At 36.4% G+C, this 23090-nt stretch overlaps 1 protein-coding gene across 1 annotated transcript; it reads right to left on the bottom strand.

Moving 5' to 3' along the window:
* Nucleotides 1-885: 885 nt before the first annotated feature.
* On the bottom strand, nucleotides 886-22041 carry LOC135088483 (proton-coupled folate transporter-like). Its single transcript, XM_063983308.1, has 7 exons — nucleotides 20962-22041; nucleotides 5444-5597; nucleotides 4308-4409; nucleotides 3791-3928; nucleotides 3123-3206; nucleotides 2481-2637; nucleotides 886-2028 (listed from the first exon to the last, which is right to left on the bottom strand). Exons 1-7 carry the CDS (start codon nucleotides 21763-21765, stop codon nucleotides 1893-1895), a joined length of 1575 nt encoding a protein of 524 aa, XP_063839378.1. The 5' UTR covers nucleotides 21766-22041; the 3' UTR covers nucleotides 886-1892.
* Between the last annotated feature and the right edge of the window lie 1049 nt (nucleotides 22042-23090).

Genomic DNA, 23090 nt, shown 5'->3' with positions numbered 1-23090 from the left:
GGCTCAACGGTGACGTTTCTGAAGGCATACATACAACTTTGGGCGCAAGTTCTCTTCTCTTCTGGTTCGTCATCGTGGTCTTGGTGCAAAGGCTCCGCCTCAGGTTCAATTGTTTCTTGATGAACTTCTCGTCTTTGAGAAACCATTGTATCGATTGACTATTATGACAGTCAATCCACGCACTACTAATAGTATATATCACTTTTTGTTTCTTTATCTTTTTATTATCAATGATTTATGCAATTTAGGTCAGCACTTACCACGAGGTGTGAGCACATTAGCACAATTAGTCATAATCAAATTAAAATTATCCATTTTTTGTTTAAAATAATTATATCATGTCATTTATGGTTTTGTAATAGAAACATCGTATGCCTCATGCAAATATCTACGATCAAATTTTAACCTTATTAGCAAACACATAGGCAAGTAAATTGCGTCAGTGAGTTATTTGATTTTTACGAAAATATTTTTATTTAGTTTATACCTACTCTAACGGCAATAGTTGTTAATCAGAAGATCGAAAATACATGATGAAGGTTTCTTGAATTTATAAAACATTGTTTTCTATTATATTACGTGAATCGATTAAGTTACTGATTCTGAGTCGGTCCTAAAAATTTGGATACTGATTACAAAATCACCCTGTATGTTAAAATTATTTTTATTTGAAAACCAAAATATTAATTAAAAATATAAATATTTATTTGACTTTGAATTGGGTGTACAGAAGATCGAAAATAAGAAAATTATGATTACTTATTCAGCCATAAACACGTGTTTAATGCAAATATTAGTAGAAGAAATTGGTTTGTGCGTTTTTTTAATGCACCTAATTTAAATTGTGTATTTGCGACTATATGTTTTCCAAATAATATAAATAAATTAAATGATATTTTTATAACGATATTTTATTCAATTTGATTTGATTTACATAAATGGAGTAACTTACAAAAAACATCTTAAAAATTAATTAAAAAATAACAAATCTAAACGAATAATAATACTATTTTAAATCTTACTCGTGAGTTATAGGAAATATTTATTTGTATAATAGTTTTTCTCACACTTTCGTTTTTAGGCACTGAGGTATTTTGGACGATAATTGGGAGAGGTCAGCTGGCGACGTCCTGTCGCTGAAATTATGATGATGAATAGTTTTTTAGCAAAAGACAAATACTCATTCATTGGATAGATTGAAATAACATTCAATGTACGAGTACAGTTACATCAGTAACATGATGCAATTAATAGTTAAATGAATTAAGAATGGTTTTAATAGACAAAAATAAATGAACATGCCTCTTCATTCATTATTATTTGTATTCGTATTAAAATAATGACGGTGTGTTCTCGTTGTTGTTACAATAGTCATGGTGTGATGTTGATGGTGAGGTCTTCTTGAGAAGGGCCTTTAAAAATCTCAGAACTTTGACGTAACAGCTTAAAAAGTAATAAAAATAAAGATAAAAAGAAATATATGATATAGTTATTTACAAAGCCTTATAAATAAAGAAAACAAAACAAAAAAGAGTATATACAGCTTAAAATATTTGCGGTAAAAAAAAGTTTGCCAAAACGAACTTAAAAATAATCTAAATTAAAAATTATTATTTATTTAGAACAATCACAGTGCATATTTCGGACGTGAATATATCGCGAAACACCCCGAACACTAAAATAAAGATATTTATATGGCGAAAGTAACTATGTGTAAAATTTTCCAGGAGTAAGGGTGACGTAGGGGTGGAAGGAGAAAGTAATCGAAATGGTGTTCACACACACAATTACGGCCAATTTATCGCATAGTGTACTTGCGCCAATATATGTATAGGACGATGATTGTAGGCATTGTACTAAAGACTAAACTTATATATATAATTTGTACTTTTTTATTCTGTGGCTACTTTGGAAGGCTGGAATTCAAGAGGTCCAGCCTTTTTCAATTCAGACTCTTTTTTCTCTTCTTCTTCCAATGCCTTTTTTCTGGACTTCTTTTGTGTTATCTTCTGCTGTACGTAGAAGGTTCTGAAAATAGTAAAATATAGCTTAGTTTTTTTTTTTAAGAATATGCCAGGCTTTGTAGGAACAACAAGGTGTAAGGCACTGGCCACGTCTGTCGAAGAATTGACTAAAGAAGAAGGAAATTGGACCGCGTTTCAAAAATCTAACTATGAGATGCTCCGAATTTTGATGAACCATCAATATTAAGAAGACAGCTGACGGTGTGGCAGATAATGGAAGACAGGTGGATAAAGAAGAAGAAGTTTGTACTCTTTGACGAATAATTTAATTGGTTGGAGCTTCATTTGCGGCAGCATTCGTACAGCTCCAGTTCCATGGAGTATTCCCACCTCTCGTTCCTACCGCTGCAACTCCTGTGAAGCCAGGATCTACAGCCTGATCACCAATAAAAACTCAACCGGGTAATATTCACCGAGTGTTTGTGTATTTTTTCAATCAATATCCAAAAGACTTACGTTACAATACAAAGAGCTGGTATCACGAGGATGGCGCTGATAATGAAGACTGTTCCTGAGAAGACGTTCAGTGTCCTCATGTAGGTCCAGGAGTAGAAGGGATGGAAGAGCAGAGCTGCGACTGTCTCCGTCAGGGAGAAGAGAGAGTTCACCTTGGCTGTGAAAGGGAAGATACAATAATACATCTCAAGCCGCCCCAGATTTTTGAATTTATACCCCCTTATTATAAAAAGGTAGACTTTGATCGAACCCTTGTTTTAGATCATTTAGTATGGAAATATCGTTTTAAACCAGTGTCCGTCCCCGGGTTAACTTTTTTGTAATAAGGGGGACAATGTTTTAAATAGGATAAATGAAATTATGCTTAAAGTACAAGTCAACGCAAATTAAGGAAAACAATATGAATAAAAGATAAAACAGTTTGATTTTGTATGAGATTTAATCAGTAATCTCTATGACGACTTGAAAATTTGAAGAACAAAATAATGATGTAGGTGTTATTAGTAATTTTATGGCAAAATCATACTATTCCTTTGATAATAACTTCCGCACAGTCGTTGTCAAGTTAAATGGTAAAGTCACGGTGCATCTACATGACGTTGCTAAACTTGCAGTAATGGTAGTTGATAGAGACGTAAGTACCTGTTTCCTGTTTCTCGACCAATTTCGAGATGATTGACCGTAGCGAAGTAAACGTTGTCGCGTTCATGATTTCGGCGATTGGTACTGAAATTAAAATTAAATTGGTCAATTTAGAAGCATTTAGAACAGAATAGAATATACTTTAGCGCTCCTGCACACGACCGCCGCCGCGCCGCCGGCGAAATTATGCTATGACGGCGCGGTGGCGGCGCGGCGGCGGGCTTTACTCGGTGCGTATGAACAGTGTAGGCGCGCGGCGTCGGCGCGGCGGCGGCGCGGTGGCGGCGTCGTATGCAGGAGCGCTTAGTGTCGGGCTGTCTGAATCAAGATCCGAGGAACGTAGGTTCTAACCCCGCCGTCGTTGGACTATTGTGGTTAACCCACTCGTAACACAAGCATATACAGCTTACCACGGATATAGTAATTTGTATCATTTCAGCCATAGCACGATCTCTGCTGAACATAGGCCTCCCTCAATGCTTTCTATGTTGCCCGGTTGGCCTGCGTTCAGCGCTTTTCTGCTACCTTTACGATGTCGTCGGTCCTCTGCCCATTCTAATCCATCGAGCTATGCCAGCGACTTTAGTTCGCTTACGGATCTCATTTCTGATTCGATCTCGTAGAGAAACACCAAGCATAGCCCTTTCCATAGCATTGAATTCAATTACCTAAGTACATTTCCATGTCAGTCCTCACAAACGCCGTCCAGACGGAGCCGACGAACTTGCTGATGATGGAGATGATGCACAGCACCGAGTCATCCACCTGTAGCCGCCTGCTCAGCACCGTGATGGAGAACATGGCACCTGGGAGATAGATATTCTTTAATACACACCACACAACAGAAGCATACAAAAGAATCGAAAATTCAGTCTTATCGGTTGAAAAAACCTGTAAAAAACTAATCTTCATTAAAAGTATGAAAAACCCGCATCCAAATCGATTCACCCAAAGCTACGGGTGCTACAGACATATAGCGGTCAAACATAATAAAACCTTTTTCTTGATGAATAGAGCTCTATGATTAGTTCATGTGTCAACCTGTGCGCCCACGCGAACTGTGAGACCTCATAGTAATGTTTGTGAATACCGGCGTTAATCTGTTAATTTTTAAGAAAGAAGGCAAGTCATAATAATTTACTGAATTACAGTATGAATTAATTACTATCAGCTTTGTTAACTTACCAAAGGAATGTAGGACGATGGAATAGGAAGCAAAAAGGCCGTATTTCACCATGTCCCAGTTCAGTCGATTCCGCACGAATAGGTAGAACACTGTGTGTTCGGCTGGAAGAATAAACAAACAAACAATATTAATACAGCAATCTATAGTATGGACTATACTAATTGCGGTGTCAACCCAGCCTTAATGCTAAAAAAGTGGATTCTTCTTGCAATATTTTTTATTTGAGAAAAAAGCTGACTGTGTATTATGATTGTGAATTTGTTGTAATTTTATTATATTTTGACAGTTGACAATTATAACCCGCCAAAAGTATCAATAATTATCAAATTGAGGAGAATATTCATTTGGCTCATAATTTCATAATAGATAAAGCATTCTACTTTTTGGTTTGATTTGAAAAAACGCAAACGAAGCTATCTGAGAGCAAACTTACTCGTTCGTTACTATGAGTAGGTATAGTACTTATTCGTACCTATATTTGGTCAAGAGCGGCTTCAAAGTAACTATTTAAGGTTCTATCGGGTAAATAATAGTTCACACGATGAAAATACTATTTTTAGTAAAGGAGCCAACCTTTAAACTATAAAGCAACCAACCTAACCAAGAATCTGATGACCTTTTAAAGGCACGCTTAGATATACACAGTATAGTGGTATAAATACAGCCATAGTGTAGTTGTAATTGATTATTTTGCTGCTTTTCGTACGTAACAGATGGCGAAAAATTAATGCACGAATCCCACGTAAATAAAATATCGAAATTTGCAATACCTATTTCGGCAGAGGTATGACATGTTTCTGAAAAAATATTTTTAGAAGGTTTTGTGTTTTTATGATAATGGCCAATTGTGAAATTTTGAAAGCTGAAAATAGTGATTTGAGAATTATGAGGCATATTATGTAAAAGTCGACGTTTTTATATGGGCTTGTTATTGAGAACAATAATATCTCACCGAAGGGGTGCAGAGCAGATACGACCTATGGAACCTTGTGGAAATCCGTGGGGGGGAGGCCTTTGTTGAACATTGGACGAAATTCGGTCGGAACGAATAAGTGAAAGAAGTTATTTTAATACTCACGGGATTCGGTTAAACCTCTTGAAACGAAAGATGGGTGAAAGATATTAAAATACTCACACATGGCAGGTCCATAAAGTATGAAGACTGTTAGCAGAGTGAGTATCAGCCGTATCCTCCTGTTGGACGGCCGACGGCGGTAGGCCACGCCGATGGTCTCCAGCACGTGGGTCGTGTCGAAGAAGGACACATCTGAGTTGGCCTTGCGTTCTATCTGGAGAAATAATTATAGTTATTTTACACCATATAATTCATATGCGTATCGACACTGTGAGGTTTATTGGCTAGCTGCTTGATGCACCGCGAGTAAACAGCCTCGCATGGAGTCTCGCAATGTCGATAAACGATCTCTTATGAGTAAGTTTTTTATAGAAATAATCTGCGCGAAGATAAATTCAAGCGCGGTTTACACCTATGACGGGATTAGCTTGACGCACATGTGAAAAACTGAATTTCAGGCGGGCATTAGCTAGTACTTTAATAAGCTGTTACAAGTAATATATCAAGCTCCCATACTAAGAAGAATTAATACGGACAATTATTGCTCAACAACTTAAACGTTGCAGCATTTTCATCATCACCATTATTAGGTCATTCAGGACTAGGTATGTCTATTTATTTATTTATTTTGTTTTATTCGGAAAACAAACAGCTTACAAATACATAAATTGCATTGATATAATGTAGTTGGTCAAAGCCTTTAGTTTTCACCTCTATGTCTACACCTACTACCTCTCTCAAAGGCAAATTGATGATTTGGATACACTGCAGCACTTTATTCAGTTGTGATGGGTGAATTTTTGCAAACGAAATTTAGTCTGATGTCGACTATACTATGGCGATTAGTTTGAGAATTTTGTGTTTGAGAAAAAAGAGTGATAAATAATAATAAACTGAAGAAAAATTGACTATTGCAAGCTTGTTAATTAATAGCCAAACTAGATAAGTATCTGTTTAATCCTCTTATCTTCTAAACTACACCAAAGATTACTTATGTCGAAAATTTTACTCACGTGGCCACACACTATAGGTATCCATTGTTAGATAAATATTTAACGTTATCGAGTAAGATAAATGAGTAAGCGATTCCAGCTTCTATTAATACTGTATTATGACCACGGACATTATAGTGCTATACATAGGGACAATAAAAATATAGCATAAAGGAGATGACCAGCAAAATTGTACCATAATTATAAAACGAGTATGCCGACAAGAATGAAGATAAGATACCTTAATTTCAACAATTAAAGATACAAAATTCAATAATATACATACATGGTGTACCACAAATCAACCAGCTTACTATTTAAGAATTTTGTCAATGGATATTATTAGAGATGTGCCGCTGAGAAAGTTCTCGTTCCCGGCAATATACCCAGTGAGAATATTCTCGACAACCGAGAACGCTCCCGGGAATATTCTCAGTGTTCTCGACAGAATACATTTAGTTTTAATTTTAATTTTGTCTTTTATATGTGATATTATTTATGATGTTTCGATGTTTTATTAACTGGGCGTTAAGACTAGTCGTTATAAACAAGGCATGAAACTTGTGAGTGAGATATTGCTGTCTTGCTCACTCTTCGTGGCGAACGCGTACCGCGGCTTTAGGACTCGGCTACGGTATTTGAACATCAGTGTGCCTCTGAGTTTTAAGGTCCTTGCCACCCTTGCGGATTGCAAGCGGATTCAAAGCGGATTCAAAGCGGATTCAAAGTGGATTTAAAGTGGATTTAAAGTGGAGTGGCGACGCGACGGAGAAGCCGCGTGAAAATATCGTAAAGCTTCCCAAAGGCTGCCCAGCCGATATGGATTCGATGATTGACCTTTTTTTCGAAGTTGGACCTACCTAACTGGACTGTTTGTCCCAGGTATATTGTCAACAACCTCGAGTGTAGAGTCTCCAACTTTTAGAGGAGTGGGTGCAACACGGTCTTTAGACATCATTTTTAAATCTTGTCTATTTTCATTTTGAGACCCCCTTGTTGAGAGACTCTAGAGGCCATCGAGCATTGTGCCTAGATCTTCCACGATCTCAGCCATGACTACGATATCGTCTGCTGTCTGGGTGATGTACTCGCCGTTGATATTTATGTTGAATCCGCTCCAGCCCAGAAGCTTGAAAACATCTTCCAGGGCGGTGGTGATGACGTCTCCCTGTCTCACCCCTCGGTGCAACTGGATAGGTTTCGGGTCCTGATCTTAAAACGGACTGTCACTGTGGCGTGTTTGTACAAGCCTTTCAACACTTTAATGTATCAATAGTTAATTTGGCACAGTTGAAGAGACTGAAGCACTGCCCATGTTTCAAACGAATCGAAGGCTTTCTCATAGTTCACAAACGCAAAGTGGCTGATTATACTCCTTGATCTTCCATATAATCTGCTGTTGCGTATATTATTATGGTATATGGTACTAAAGCCTTTTCGGAAACCGGCTTGTTCAGGGGGCTGAAAGTCGTCGAGCCTGCTAGCGTGACAAATCGTAATGACTATCGAAAACAGCTTGTAGACATGGCTCAGAAGCGAAATGGATCTATGATTCTTCAACAAGGTTTTGTCACCTTTTTTGAAGAGGAGTATAACCATTCTTCTAAGTATCGGATCAATCTACCAAGCACGTATTTTCTATAAAAATGTGTCAAATGATCCGTCAGACAGGCTATCCACAACTTATCCAGAAGTGGCGAAACAGGCCCTTACTAAGCGATTGTGAAATATGCCCTTAATGTCAAATAAGAATAGTTTAAAAAACTAAAAACACGCTTTTAATTACTAACAGCACTAAAAAGCCAAAAATCATCAGGACCCTGGACATCATCTAGCATTAGAGTGCTCGAAAAGACAAATACAACGAACCCAATCTCGATGAGTTTCCGCCGTTTCGTTTAGGAGTTCCTATGGCTACCTCCTGACTCCATCATTAGGACCCTGGACATTATCTAGCACTTAAAGATCTCGAAAAGACATCAAATGAACCCAAACTCGATGTGATTCCGTCGTTTCGTTTAGGAGTTCTTTTGGCCACCTTCCAGTCCCATCATCAGACCAGCTGGTACCACAATATTGTATTGCCATTTCTAATCTACTTACATATAATTGCCAACTTTCATGATGATACAAGACTTAGAAGTGCGTGCAATTCCGATTCTAAGATTCCATTACATAGTTAGTTACATACACGACGACCTAATAAGAGCGTGTTAAAAACGAAAAAATGGACAGTTACATTATTTAATTACGTGTAAAAAGAATTTTCTGTCATCATACATATCATTAAAACGACATTTCACGACGAAAAAAATAAAATATAATAAAGGTGCAGTTGCCAAGAATATTGCCGAGAAAGTTCCCGAGAATATTCTCGGGAACACTGAGAATATAGCCTTTCACTGCAAATAGAGTGTATTGTTTAATATACACTTATCTGTTGACTTAATTTAATACTATTTTACTTAAGAAAGTTTATTTATTTCCATTAGATAAACATGATTCTCAACCTTTCTCACTTAGGAGAACGCTCCCGGGAACGGTCCCGAGAATATTCTCAGCTGAGAGAGCGTTCTCGGGAACGGCACATCAATAGATATTATTAACATCAAATCAACAATTAATTATGGACATATTAAATGACAAGATTGCGTGGATTTTACCTGCCTAGTTCGCACTTATTGCGTGTCATGCAAGCTATAAATTACTGTATTTTATTGAAAAAGAGGCTGACAAAGGTGACTGAGTTTCTTCCGTCACTTCTTCTCAGCACCAGCCCATATGTTGTCCCGAAGTGGTGGTAGGGCAAGCTATATTTGGGACGTGTATAAGTGCCCTAGAAAGGCCCTATGTACTGAATAAACTATTTGTATTTCTATTATTTACTAGCGGCCGCCCGCGACTTCGTACGCGTGGACCTCGTTTTACTCCATTAGGGGTGGAGTTTCGTAAAATCAGCTCTTAGCATCTATAGCGCATACATTTTAAATTTCAACTCTCTTACTTTAAACACATAGGACTTTCATAATATAAACTTCCAACCCTCCTTTTATCTCTTTAGCCCCCGTAGTTGATTTCTAATGATACATTTTCAGTATATGTACCACCACCACCACCACCATTTCAGCCGTCCACTGCTGAACATAGGCCTCCCCCAATGCTTTCCATGTTGATCGATTGGAAGCGGCCTGCGTCCAGCGCTTCCCTGCTACCTTTACGATGTCGTCGGTCCACCTTGTAGGTGGAAGTCCCACGCTACGTTTTCCGGTGCGCGGCCTCCATTCCAGAACCATTCTGTCCCATCGGCCATTAGTTCTGCGTACTATGTGCCCTGCCTGCCCATTGCCACTTCAGCTTGCTAATACGTCGGGCTATGTCAGCGACTTTGGTTCGTTTACGGATCTCATTTCTGATTCGATCTCGCAAAGAAACACCAAGCATAGCCCTCTCCATAGCACGCTGTGCAACTGAGCTTCTGTATAAGGCCTATAGTGAGAGGCCACGTTTCCGAGCCATAACTTATCACTGGTAACACACATTGGTTATACCTACACTCTAGTCTTCAGGCATTGAGGTATTTTGGACGAAAAGATGTTGCGTAGTTTCCCGAACGCTGCCCAGCCGAGTTGGATTCGACGATTGACCTCCTTCTCGAAATTGGACCTACCTAGCTGGATCGTTCGTCCGAGGTAAACATACCTACTTGTCGACAATCTCGAGAATTGAGCTCCCAACTGAAACTGGGTTGGGCGCAACATGGACATTCGACATAAGCTTCGTTTTGTCCATGTTCATCCTCAGGCCTACCTGTTGGGAAAATCGATGAAGGTCTTCGAGCATTGTTCCAAGATCTTCCAACGATTCTGCCATGACCACAATATCGTCGGCAAACCGATGTGTACACAGTACCACAGTGTACCGAACAGTATATGTACACCTCCACAATATCTAGAGATCATAGTGAGCATACATTTTAACTTTCAAGTCTCTTACTTTAAAAACCGAGGACTGCAATACAAACTTCCAACCCCCTTTTTAACTCCCATAAGGGTTGAATTTTGCAAAATTTCGTCTTAGTGACTACCTACGTTCTAAAAGGAGGTGTATTCCACTTTGATCACCTGGCTTTGATCAGCCATTTGCCATTTGGACCATTGGAGCCATTTGGACATACATACATGTATGTGACAATTCAGAGGTATGATTTATTTATAGGTGATCAAAGAACACTAAAAAATTATTTAACTGGATTCCACTTTGATCATCTTGGTGATCAAAGCCAGGTGGAATAGACCATTAACTCCTATGAGAACTCTTTTGAGACTTGTAGTTTCTGAGACTTCGTGATGAGTGAGTGAGTCACTTAGTCATTCAATGACCTTTCTTTCTACTAAAATTATACGTACCTATAGTAATTATCATTAAAATCAAATAAGTAAGTACCTACCAACCTAAGTAATTAAAATAAAGACCCTACCAAAAAATTAACAAATTACATACAGAAAATAAAAACGAAGTAATTCTTATCCTATTTAACTACAATCGCCCACGCGCCCATCCCATTTGTCCGCCGCTAAACCGTACCCTAATATTCATCTCGGTAGATGGCGGCACATAGTAAGAATTTGCAAGGAAGTTTGTAAAAAGTCACTAATTAACACTTTGATTTGCTCGTTTAAACACAGTGAATGATTCAAATAGGTACATACAGTGAATGGTTCAATTACATAAAATATCTTTATTTATTAAATTTTCAATATTATTTACGAACAGCGCTATTCATAGTACATGTAATATTTAGTTACTAATTTACTAATGATGTCGATAGATGGCGTTTGACAGCTTTGCCTTCATGAATATTTACGTACCTCAAAAATTTTTGTCAGGCGCAAGAAGATTTTAACCAATGACGATAGATGGCGCTTTTCCACGTCTTATGAAAATCCCAAATATTTTACGGGACCCTCTTTTTTTCCAAAATAAAATTTAGCCTATGTTACTCGTGAGTTATGTAGCTTTCGAATGGCGAAAGAATTTTTAAAATCGGTCCAGTAGTTTTTGAGCCTATCCATTACAACTAAACAAACAAACAAACAAACAAACAAACAAACAAACAAACAAACAAACAAAGTTTTCCTCTTTATAATATTAGTGTAGACATGCTACGCTGTATCATGGATCCTCTTTTGTTCCAAAAGTGCTGTACGTAATGCTGTCGATGGGTGCCTGGAATAAAGCCGCAATAGCCATAGCAGTTTTCCGATTAAGTGATTTTAGTAAACTGCGGATCCCAATACAACTTTTGAATTTTTTTCAGAATTTTATCTTTGAAACTGCCTGATTTACCAAAAGCACTATGGATATTGAATCGTTATTCCCATTCATCATTTAAAATTTGTTGACCGGAATAATCGTGCCATATACAATGTTAAAACTTTTATTTTAATCTTCTACAAGCAAATGGCTATTACTGTATCCTTCAGATCAGCGCCCGAGGCTGCAATACACTATTGCTGTTTGATTAATTGCACACTTTTTACCGGAATAAAACCACAATGGACTCTTACGGAACCGACTTTCAATTTATGAAGCGGCAATATGTATTTCTACCTTTTTTAAAGTATATTCTAAGCACTATAACCTTATGCACATTAAATGTTACTCCAGAAAAAATAACGCATCGTTTGATATACAAACCGTTTTGATACGCCTCGTAGTTTAGAATTATTCAAAATTGACACTAAATCTCTTCTCCTGTAAAATTGTGTTTTGTCGATTGTGGCTTTATTCCCGGCACCCATCGCTGTGTTTATCCTACTAATATTATAAATGCGAAAGTTTGGATGTCTGGATGTTTGTTACTCTTTCACGCAAAAACTACTGAACTGATTTTGTTGAAACTTTACAGTGTTATTGTTTGTAACCCAAATTAACATATGGGCTATAATTTATGCCGATCTGTGACACTATATTTCACGCGGGTGAAGCCGCGGGCAACACCTAGTATGCTGTATGAAATAATTTTATGTAGTAATGTCCGAAAATCGTGAATTTACTGGGAAAAAATACCTACATAATATTGAAATTTAAACGTAAGTAGGTATTGCTAATTTTGCTAAACTAACTTACAGTTTGTATAAAATTATTCAGATGATAAATCATTATGTACTCACTTTATCATATTATTTTGTTTAATACCAAATATTATATGTTATTTGAAAATGTACGTAAAGGACGACGCTAATTCCCGCTAATTCCCGTTCCAGTGGGAATTTCGGGAAATCCTTTCTTAGTGCACCTCTACGGTACCTAAGCTACGTCCCTTCCAAATTTAACCATTAAGGCTGCACACGCGACGGAAGCATAAAAAATGGAGTAACTTCTCCTGTTTTCCCAAAATTTCCCTACACTACTCTGCTCCTAAGTATACTATAACCTGCCCAGGAGTATGAAGAATAATTGTACCAAGTTTCGTTAAAATCCGTCGAGTAGTTTTTGTTTCTATAAGGAACATACAGACAGACAGACAAAAATTTTACTGATTGCATTTTTAGCATCAGTATCACCCCCTGATAGTTATTTTGAAAATATATTTCATGTGCAGAATTGACCTCTCTGCAGATTTATTATAAGTATAGATGAAGTATTTTATAACTCGATCAACATCATTTACATTAATTCCATTATTTGTTCTGCACTCGCATTGTTAATTGTTCGCCATCGTGATTATTATTTGTGGATAGTTCATTGACCTACAAATCATATCGATACATCTTGAGTACATACTTCGAATGGAAAACAACTGGTAAGTTAGTAAATATATAATTATTAGGTTACGAAGTGATATTATTATTATGAAGTAGGATTTACTAAATGCTTAAAAATGTAGCATCAAAATTAAAACACTTCACTGTTTTGCCCTAACATTAAGACTAAGGAACCTAATTTCTGAAATTAAGCAATTTCTTGAATTTGTAACTCATACAGAAATCTATAACTCATAAGTAATTAAAAATACACACTGTACACACTATGTACAGATTGTATAGTGCCAAAACTAATGGGGTTCGAACCGCGTTCAGGACCAAAGTTGTTTCGAATAGCCAGACATATTTTTACATTATTATGGGTTTAACGAAAATATTCATTTAGTCAACAATATTTTATGAACATTCTAGGGATTAGATTCTACGAAACTGTAATACTTTAGACACTTTAGAGGTTTCTATTCGTTCCATAAAATGTGATCGATTTAGATTAGTTTTAGTCCGAAATGGGCATATAGAATCTCCTCTGGTTATTGGATTACATTTATGAACTCGTATTCTCGTTTCATTTCGAGGTATCCAGTAAGTCAAGAACTATACATACAACTATACCTACTAAAAACTACAATAATGGTCTACAATAAGTAATAGCGGTTGGTCTTATTTAAAGCTATATAAAAATACTAGCTTTCTGCCCGCGGCTTCGCCTGCGTGTAATTTTGTCTGTCACAGAAAAACTTTATCGCGCACGTCCCTGTTTCAAAAACCGGGATAAAAACTATTCTATGTCCTTTCCCGGGACTCAAACTATCTCCATGCCAAATTTCATCAAAATCGTGGCTTAGGCGTGAAAGCAAGACAGACAGACAGAGTTACTTTCGCATTTATAATATTAGTATAGAATTATACTTCGTATCTCTCCCGAAGATGATTATGTTTTACATGCAGCAGTACCTGGGATGATGCCGTCCTTATCACACTTTTAGAGAATATTTATTTAAAAATATAAGTTTTAAATATAATAAAGTACGTGTTTTGACTCCTCAGCACCGTAGTACATTCCGCGGTCCGCCATATTTCTTGTCATTACTTGTGTTGGTGTTCGTCCGACTCACACGTACTTTTTCAATAAAAATAACTTAGCGTAAAAATGGGTAAAAGGAAACTATCAAGTAATGGTGATAATAGTGATATGGTGAAAAGTTTGTTAAGAAACCTCGTATGTACATAGACAACGACAAATTATAGTTTTATCTGATGATGAACCAGAAAAAACATCGTTGTCTCTATCGTGCAGTCACTGCAGATTTGCAGACATACATACATACATATTTAAAACATTCTGGTAAGTTGTGAATCGTGTATTTTGAAATTGTTATGAAATAATGTGAATAATTTCTATTTTTTGTATTAAAAATGAATATTTTCAACTACCCTCCGTGGTAATACTTTGTGTCCCGACTTAATCGTGTGTGGATACTAAACTACACGTACAAAAATCGTGTTATACAAAATACATAAACATCCCGACGTAAATCGTGTGTGGATGATTTATTGCTTATCCCGGCGTATATCGTGTGTGGATACTAAACTACACGTACAAAAATCGTGTTATACAAAATACATAAACATCCCGACGTAAATCGTGTGTGGATGCTTTATTGCTTATCCCGGCGTATATCGTGTGTGGATACTAAACTACACGTACAAAAATCGTGTTATACAAAATACATAAACATCCCGACGTAAATCGTGTGTGGATGATTTATTGCTTATCCCGGCGTATATCGTGTGTGGATACTAAACTACACGTACAAAAATCGTGTTATACAAAATACATAAACATCCCGACGTATATCGCGTGTGGATGCTTTATTGCCTTTGAGCGTATTAATTATCCCGGCATATATCGTGTGTGGATAAGACATTTTTAAACTGATTGCATTTTGCTTTGATTATTTTCCTAACGTATTATCATATAACGTGGGTAGACGTATCAACACGACGTCGTAAAATAGTATAACATAATTATAAATATAATAATATACAATATACATGGGGTATTTATAATTTGTTACCCTATCAAATACAAAAATCTTTATTGTGAAGTATTACTAAAATAGCATACAATAATTACCTACATCAGACGAAAATACCGGGTATTTTTCAAGACAAAGCCTTTAAAGACTTTCACAAGGATCTAGCAACAGGTTGGAAAATATTGATTAATGGATTACCTACCTACAAATAAAAAAGACTTGATGAAACATTATTTACTTGTTAAAAATTGCGCATAATAATTACTTCAACAAAGGCAGCAATACAACTGAACATCTGATTCTGCTTCTGTTTGCTGTACGCATCCTTATTGCAACTGATTTCACCGAGCCTTCAATATGATTTGATGACCTAGCTATGTCACAAGTGGAATAATATTCCGTAAGGAATTATGAAAACCTTGAGCGATGCTGGCGGTTACTTTGTGACACTCATTAGAGAATCACTGTCAAGAAGATATGCTATCACAAATTCCATTAGAAAGCAAAAAAAGAGATATCATAAAAGATTTATCAAAACGAATCTCTTGTTTGGTTCAGATTTATCAGACCACTCGAAATCATCTATGACTAATATAATTCAGTAATACCAGCCCAGCACGTCTACAACTCATCAGACTTTAAACGCAAGGGGGGCATTGTGAGCGGCAGCCGCTGAGCAGTGAGTGAACCCCGGCCAGCCCAGCAGCCGCCGGCTCCGCCGCCGCCGCCTGCGCCGCGGGGCCGTCTCCGGTTAACCCGAGACCCAACTATCATCAACCGAATCGGAGATGATAATTTTATTCAGCAGATAGGCACCAAGGTGCTAGTAACTGGTAGACTTAAATACTACTAAAATAAATGGCTTACATAACATAACAAAATTAAATGATACTACTATTTTGTCCTGGATCAGGGTTATAAAATTCCATTTTAAACTTAACCATGCCAAGTTGGAGTACCCCAATGTAGGTCACATACTACACCTGAGGGGAGTAGTAGGTATATTCGACAACTGTACAAAAGCCAAATTGTAGACATAGATTTATTCTACATTTAAAGGAATGAAATAAATTCATTAATATGAACTATTTTAAAATGCAATACTACCACTGACTTTACATAATTAATTATATAACAATACATTTTAATATGTGAAAACCTTAGATTTGAAAGACTCCTATCTTTTATTACCAATTGCTGAAAATGGATGAATTTGGCTTCGTTTGTCATGGAACTCCAAGCACTTTAATATTCAGTTGTTTGAATTTCTTCGTGATCGTTCGTTTTTGTCTTACATCCGCAGGGTGCCTTTTGTCTTTACAAAATTATTAAAAGCAGTTTTACACTTTTTGCAATCACTCGGCCATCTATCTGTACCAATACCTGTACCAATTTTTATGTATTGGAACGGTCAGAATGCTGGAATAATATTCAAACAACGGGAGATTTATAAGAGCAACTAGGGTAGGAGGACAAAAGATTTTTTATCTAATCAAAATAATAATGTTACCTACATTTCTAAAATTTACATTTAATACGATAGAAATTAATTTAACTTAACAAAAGTGTTAAACACTAGTAATGCTAAAAACTACGAAAAATATCATTCCAGTAATTTGCTTCATTCTTGGGGTTATTGACCTCAGCGTGCCCCGCCGTTAAAATTACGGCTGGATGTACACGAAGTTACCGGGAAAAACATCTTGGCACTCAATTACTCAAATAACTACAATAAACATTATAATGCATCTGCCAAGTATTTAAAACATAATTTAGCATAGTGGAGACTGGAGAGATTACATTGACACAGCACATCATGTACCCTGCAATCAAATGATTTGTTTCGATGCCTCAACCACTGGTCAACCTCAACCGCAATCGCGCATCGTGTAACAGCCATCGGAAATTGGCCCAGTTACAGTTACTTTTACATTTAAATACCCTGGAATTGCTCGCTGCACTCTATGATCTTGAAACATTTGCATCTCACCTACTTATTAAGAATAGACAATACAACGGTTATTGCCTAATAAAAAAAGGGGTAGTATAGGTACAGCACACTTTAAATAATACTGTTCGAGAGTTATGGAATTGGTGTGGTTGGGTGTGAAAACGCGGTCACAGATTTCGAATCTCGTCAATCAAATATAGACACGTTACTATGAATTTAGCAGACTACGCATTTACAGAAATCACATTACGTTTTGGTATTCCAGAATTCGTCTTATTTGCAAGTACATTTACTATTCAAAATCACCAATGGTCTACGAATGCATCCTGGGAGTTAGACCATATTTCCGAAGTTATTAATACTTTCACATTTAATGTAACTTTCTAAAGTTTTATACAAAAAAAAAAAAAAAAAAAAAAAAAAGAATGGCGCTAAGGGCATAGTAGTAGTACCATTCTGACCTACTACCGTGGTACCTATTGTGGTCAAAGCTCCTCGTTTCAAAAGTCATACGTTTCGAACCTAACAAAAATCTGTTGTGTTCGCCCTTCAGAGTTGATCATCCTCTCCATGCGGATTTAACCCTGATGGTCGGCAACTTATCAGGCAATCCCAGTTGAGGAGAGGCGCACCTACTAATTCTCTGGATATGTTAATGACATCTTTCTCACATAGTACATACTAATATTATACAATATACTTCAGGTCTAAAATCATGGTTGTAATTCCAATTCAGCTCATTTATTGGAATACTCAACGGACAAATTAAATTATTCGTGTTAGTTACAGTACAGTACTCTCAATTGTTACCGTTTGACTTTTTCTATACTGTTATATCAGGATATTACTACTAATGACTGTATTAAACGTTTTCTCAAAAGCGTGTTTCGCCTCAGACCGCCTAAATATGACACTACTTGGTATTAAATTATCATTTCCCTGAAAAAAATTACAGTTAAGTGTATACCTCTTCTAGTTCTGGTTTCTGCACAGATAATGAATACTCCGAGTTTATCTAATAATATTACTAATAATATTTTATTGTGTCCAGACTAAATATAAATTAAAGTAGGTAGATGAAATTGATGAAAACATTAAAACCGGACTAGATTAATTTTATCAACCATTTATTATTGTACCTATATATTACCGTACATTATGGACAACCTTGTACTATGCCCAGCCTCAACACTTAAATCTTACATTGACAGGACTATTGGTATACGCACAGATGATAATCTTTTTGTCAGTTACCAAAAACCACTTAAAAAGTGGTAACTCAGTGGAACTTCAAATTTGATAATATCGATTTTTATAGCGCTCATAATACCCGCCATACGGGCTACGTCTGCGTCCACCGGGCTGGCGTTAATTTATTAATAATAATTTAAAATTTGTAAGTCATTCGTAAGGCTTGCAAGCTGGTGGACCGAATCTTGTCAAGTAGGCATTTCTTAAATATTTGACTAGAAACTTACTTAATTTAACTTTTTGTGTGATTGTGATTTTGTTAACTGTTCGTTTCAAAACCATCATTAATTATTACGAAAGTAAACAATGTTTTGTTTATTTACTAAAATACCTTGAACAAGTTACTAGTTTCTACGGTTGTAATTTTTTCGATGCTCTAAACATCTGCATGTAAAACATAATCATCTTCGGGAGAGATACGAAGTATAATTAAGAATCAAACGAACTTACCTGTGATGTTTGATATCTAATTATACGAGTGTCTTGACCGAAGATGATTACAGTCCCACCTCACCCGAGAATAATTACCCTTAACCGATCGAAAAAATTTGCTCTAAAATAATGACAAGAAATATGGCGGACCGCGGAATGTACTACGGTGCTGAGGAGTCAAAACACGTACTTTATTATATTTAAAACTTATATTTTTAAATAAATATTCTCTAAAAGTGTGATAAGGACGGCATCATCCCAGGTACTGCTGCATGTAAAACATAATCATCTTCGGTCAAGACACTCGTATAATTAGATATCAAACATCACAGGTAAGTTCGTTTGATTCTTAAGTATAGATACAAAAAACTCTGCCCTTTAAAACATGATGGATTTTGAAACGGATTGAATGGATCGAACAATTTGAATGGATTTTGAAGCGACGATAGCTGAACGGTGAAGGTGTCGGACTGGCCGACTCGTGATCCGGGGAAACGCGGGTTCGATCCCCGCCGCCGCGGCGCTCGTCTATTGTGGTGAACCCATTCGTAACACAAGCATTATAATATTTTGCATACCACGAGGGGCTAACGGGATAATCAGTTTTTTGTATTTACAATTTACTAATATTCTTTCATAAAAAACATTCTTAATAACGAAATAGGCAGCATTGCACAAAGAAACTTAAAATAAATATCGCAATCTATCCTTCAATATTTGCTTAGATAATAAAAACGTTTCGTATTGTACATTTTTCGTATTGTTTTCTGACATTTCATAGCCCTTTCATGACTTTGATGATATTTAAATCTACCGGTTTCTTATCTTTAGACGGTATTATTATATTTCCTGACAGATATCAGTCATAATATAATTTTATTAAGACTATCGTCTGATCATTATCCAATTTGTGTTTATACTGATCTGAGAAGGAAAAAATATGTTTTTGATGCTTAAGAAGCAGGTAATCAAGCCTTTAGTGATATGTAAGTGCACACAAGAATTTGTTTTGCTCATTAATTCAGATTCTTCTTATGGGTTATTGACATTAAATTAGATGAAAGTAGGGTTTTTTTTAAATCTAAAGAAAATTTTTGGAAAATAGATTAAATTTCGAATATTTTTCTTAAATCGTAATAATATAGGCATATACCTAATATTATGTACTTTAATTTAGCATTTGAAATAGGATGTAAAAGCATTTAGATAAACACAGATTAGATATTTTAGAGATTATTATCACGCATAACAAACATATTAAACATATCATGACTAGTCGCTTTAGAAGTATACAAAATACAGTTGGCAGGCAGCTCAATGTAGGTAGTACAGTCAGCCTCAAATAGTTTGTGACACCCGATGTAACCAAAAAGTTCGCAACACGTCTTTGTAACAATGGGGGTTTTCGCGATTGAAAAATCCGCCAGATGGCAGGACGCGGACGTGGGGTCCGACCGCTGCGTGATTGGTGGATTTTGACATATCTGTCAATGTCATGTCAAAAATAACCAATCACGCAGCATCTGGACCCCGCGTCCACGTATCGCCATCTGGCGGATCCTTCAATCGCGAAAACCCTCATTGGCATAAAATGTGCTGTCATCTTTTTGGCCAGTTTGAGTGTCACGGACTATTTGAGCCTGACAGTACCTAATAGCTTAGGTGTCCATTGTTTTGTTTGTAATGTGTAATTAATTAGAAATTCATTTCAACCAGCGCCAGAAGGCATCGTAGCCCGATGGTTCGCATATCAGAACGCCAGTTAAGATAGCTGGGAGCAAATTAATATAATATCATTATTCCTATCACATATATCGGCAGTCACTGATGTTAAATTATAAATAGTAAATGTGATAGTATTATCACCGTATGGTGAACAGAATAATTGTTTATGTTTTGACCTACATTTTGTGATGTTTGAAAGTATCACAATAAACCCTGCGCTTAAACAGACAATAGAAAAAAATGCCTGTGGATGACGATGAATGGTGCTTTACCATTTATTGCTTATCATCATGGCTATCTATAACTACCAAAATTATCTAATAAACAAAATTATCAAACGCCTAACCAATGACGATCCATAAAACAAAATAAAAACCTAGATTATTAAGCTTGTCATAAATTAGAGCGATAAACTACTTACAGGCGGTAATCCTTGTTCTTTCAATAACACGTCGGGTTCTTTTAAGCATATGAATCCATACAATAGAGCAATCGTGAACATCACAGCAGTCATTGAGAACGTCCCGTAGTATCCGAATCTGCTCAGGAAAATCCCACTCAAGGCAAACCCGATCGGTATCCCAGCGGTCATGCAGAAGTTCACGAGACCAACTCTAAATGTCCTGGACTCTTCAGTAGTAATGTCACTTATATAGCTAAAAACACCAAGGAACATAGTCACCCACCCACCAGTGATAGCGGGGAACAACGTCTCTAGGAACACAGTCACTTGCACTGGAATTTCGTAAAAGAAGTACACGTTTACCAAATTGTTTATGGACGTCAAAAGTTCTCCAATCACGGGCAGCAAGATGCAGATTTTCCGTTTGCCCGTCCTGTCGCTCCAAGCTCCCAAAAACATTATGATGATACATGGCAAGGCTGTGTGTATGATCCCCTTCCATATATCAATGGATGCGATTAGTGCCTGGACTTCTTTTTCGTAAGAAGAATAGTTCGTACTTGTTTTTTTGATCAAAGCGTCACAGACTTCGTCTCCGAACTGCAGGTTGACCCGGCACGCTTTGTCGAGATTGAGATTCCCCATAGCAAACCTGGACAAAACGCTGGGTATAATGAGCCCTCCCAGCATCGGCTCGACGGTCACATTGCTCCTCACATTTTGCAGCTTTTGCCTGAACGTCTTTTTTCCGTTTTCTTCTGGAGCATTCCTGTTCAACGGATTCTCCTCTATTCGCTCAGCTTCCTTTTTCACGTCGGCCATTTTGAACACTAAACCGACAAACTTTCCATTGTTATTCAAACACGAGCCGCTGTTGCAATGAGAGATATATTGTAGCGAGTGCCGATGGCTGCGACATTACGATTGCCCTTAGTAAATGCACGATAATGTTTGTTAAATATCAATTAAGCGTTGATAATGATAATGGCGAATAATTTAAGTGATAGTAGTTGGTTGATAGGTAGATTTGAATTTAGGTTAATGAGAGTTTTTTCGGGTTACCGTCTTGTTGACGAGCGGCTGCGAATACACGCCGTTTGTAACTGGTCAGTGCAACAATGGGGCACTTATATAACACGTTCGAGTTAAGATTAGTGTGCACCATCGCCGTGTGGTGCGGTAATATGATAAATCAGGACAGTTTGCGTTTATCTGGATCAAACTAACAGTTTAATCAGAGAACCAATTGGCACATTTAAAGTCTGTTTAAAATAAAAACACGTCATTATTCTTTTGTCTAAATCAAACGTTATCTACAGCACTAATTTTGTAAACCACTCAACTCGTAACTTGTTAAGAACTTTTCAGTTTTAAATTATCAACAACACCAATATCATCAATCACTCGACGAAAGTTCTAAATCGACCGTGTTTAAACTTTAAAAATATGTTAATAGTGTAGTAGGACCTACTCGTAGGATTATAGAAAGTAATTAAAACTGGTAAGAGTGTAATAAATGCACGAAATATTAACAAATTATTATCTGAATGTACAGATACATTTTTTTTTATTAGAAGCTGAAGAAAATGTATATTTTTTAAGCAATTGTTAATATTAGGTACCCTTTTGTTTTTTTGTAAATATTATTTAGGCAATGAGTTACGCCAGTCTACATATTAAGTCAAATAAAAATCGTGTAGGTATTTATTTAATAGTTTAAAATTATGAGGCTGTATTTTTTCAAATGATGCGTGATTATTTTTTTAGCTACAACTCTAAATAATAGATAGGTAGGTACGTGAAAAATTGGATATTTTACAAGTCATGCGAGGCCATAATTATACTAGTAGACATGTTATTAATTTCGCACGATTATGCAGAATCATCTTTTACTAGCACTACGTGTTTTACTAAGAAATGGATTGTAAATATAAATTATAGGCAGATTGCTAACAAGATAGTTAGTTAGGTCTTTCTTGTCAGAAATGTGCTATAATATTATAAAAATATTAGTGAATTGGATTATGGATATTATATTATACCACAGAATAATAATAAGTACTGGCAACTTAGAAAAAAAAAATTAACATGTTTTTATAATATTTTATTTGACTTTGTTTAAAAAGGTGCCAATAGTGACTGATTTC

Source organism: Ostrinia nubilalis, chromosome 4 (assembly GCF_963855985.1).
Source record: "Ostrinia nubilalis chromosome 4, ilOstNubi1.1, whole genome shotgun sequence".
Classification (NCBI taxonomy): domain Eukaryota; kingdom Metazoa; phylum Arthropoda; class Insecta; order Lepidoptera; family Crambidae; genus Ostrinia; species Ostrinia nubilalis.
This window is presented reverse-complemented; position numbering and strand designations above follow the sequence as displayed.

Bases quoted from the DNA above. Each gene is read 5' to 3' on its own strand.
- LOC135088483 (XM_063983308.1), bottom strand. From the start codon at position 21,765: ATGGCCGACGTGAAAAAGGAAGCTGAGCGAATAGAGGAGAATCCGTTG. The intron at 5,598-20,961 runs GTAAGTAGTTTA...TTATTTCTCCAG, and splicing joins AAGAACAAGGATTACCGCCT to ATAGAACGCAAGGCCAACTC. The intron at 3,207-3,790 runs GTAATTGAATTC...TTTTAATTTCAG, and splicing joins TGACATGGAAATGTACTTAG to TACCAATCGCCGAAATCATG.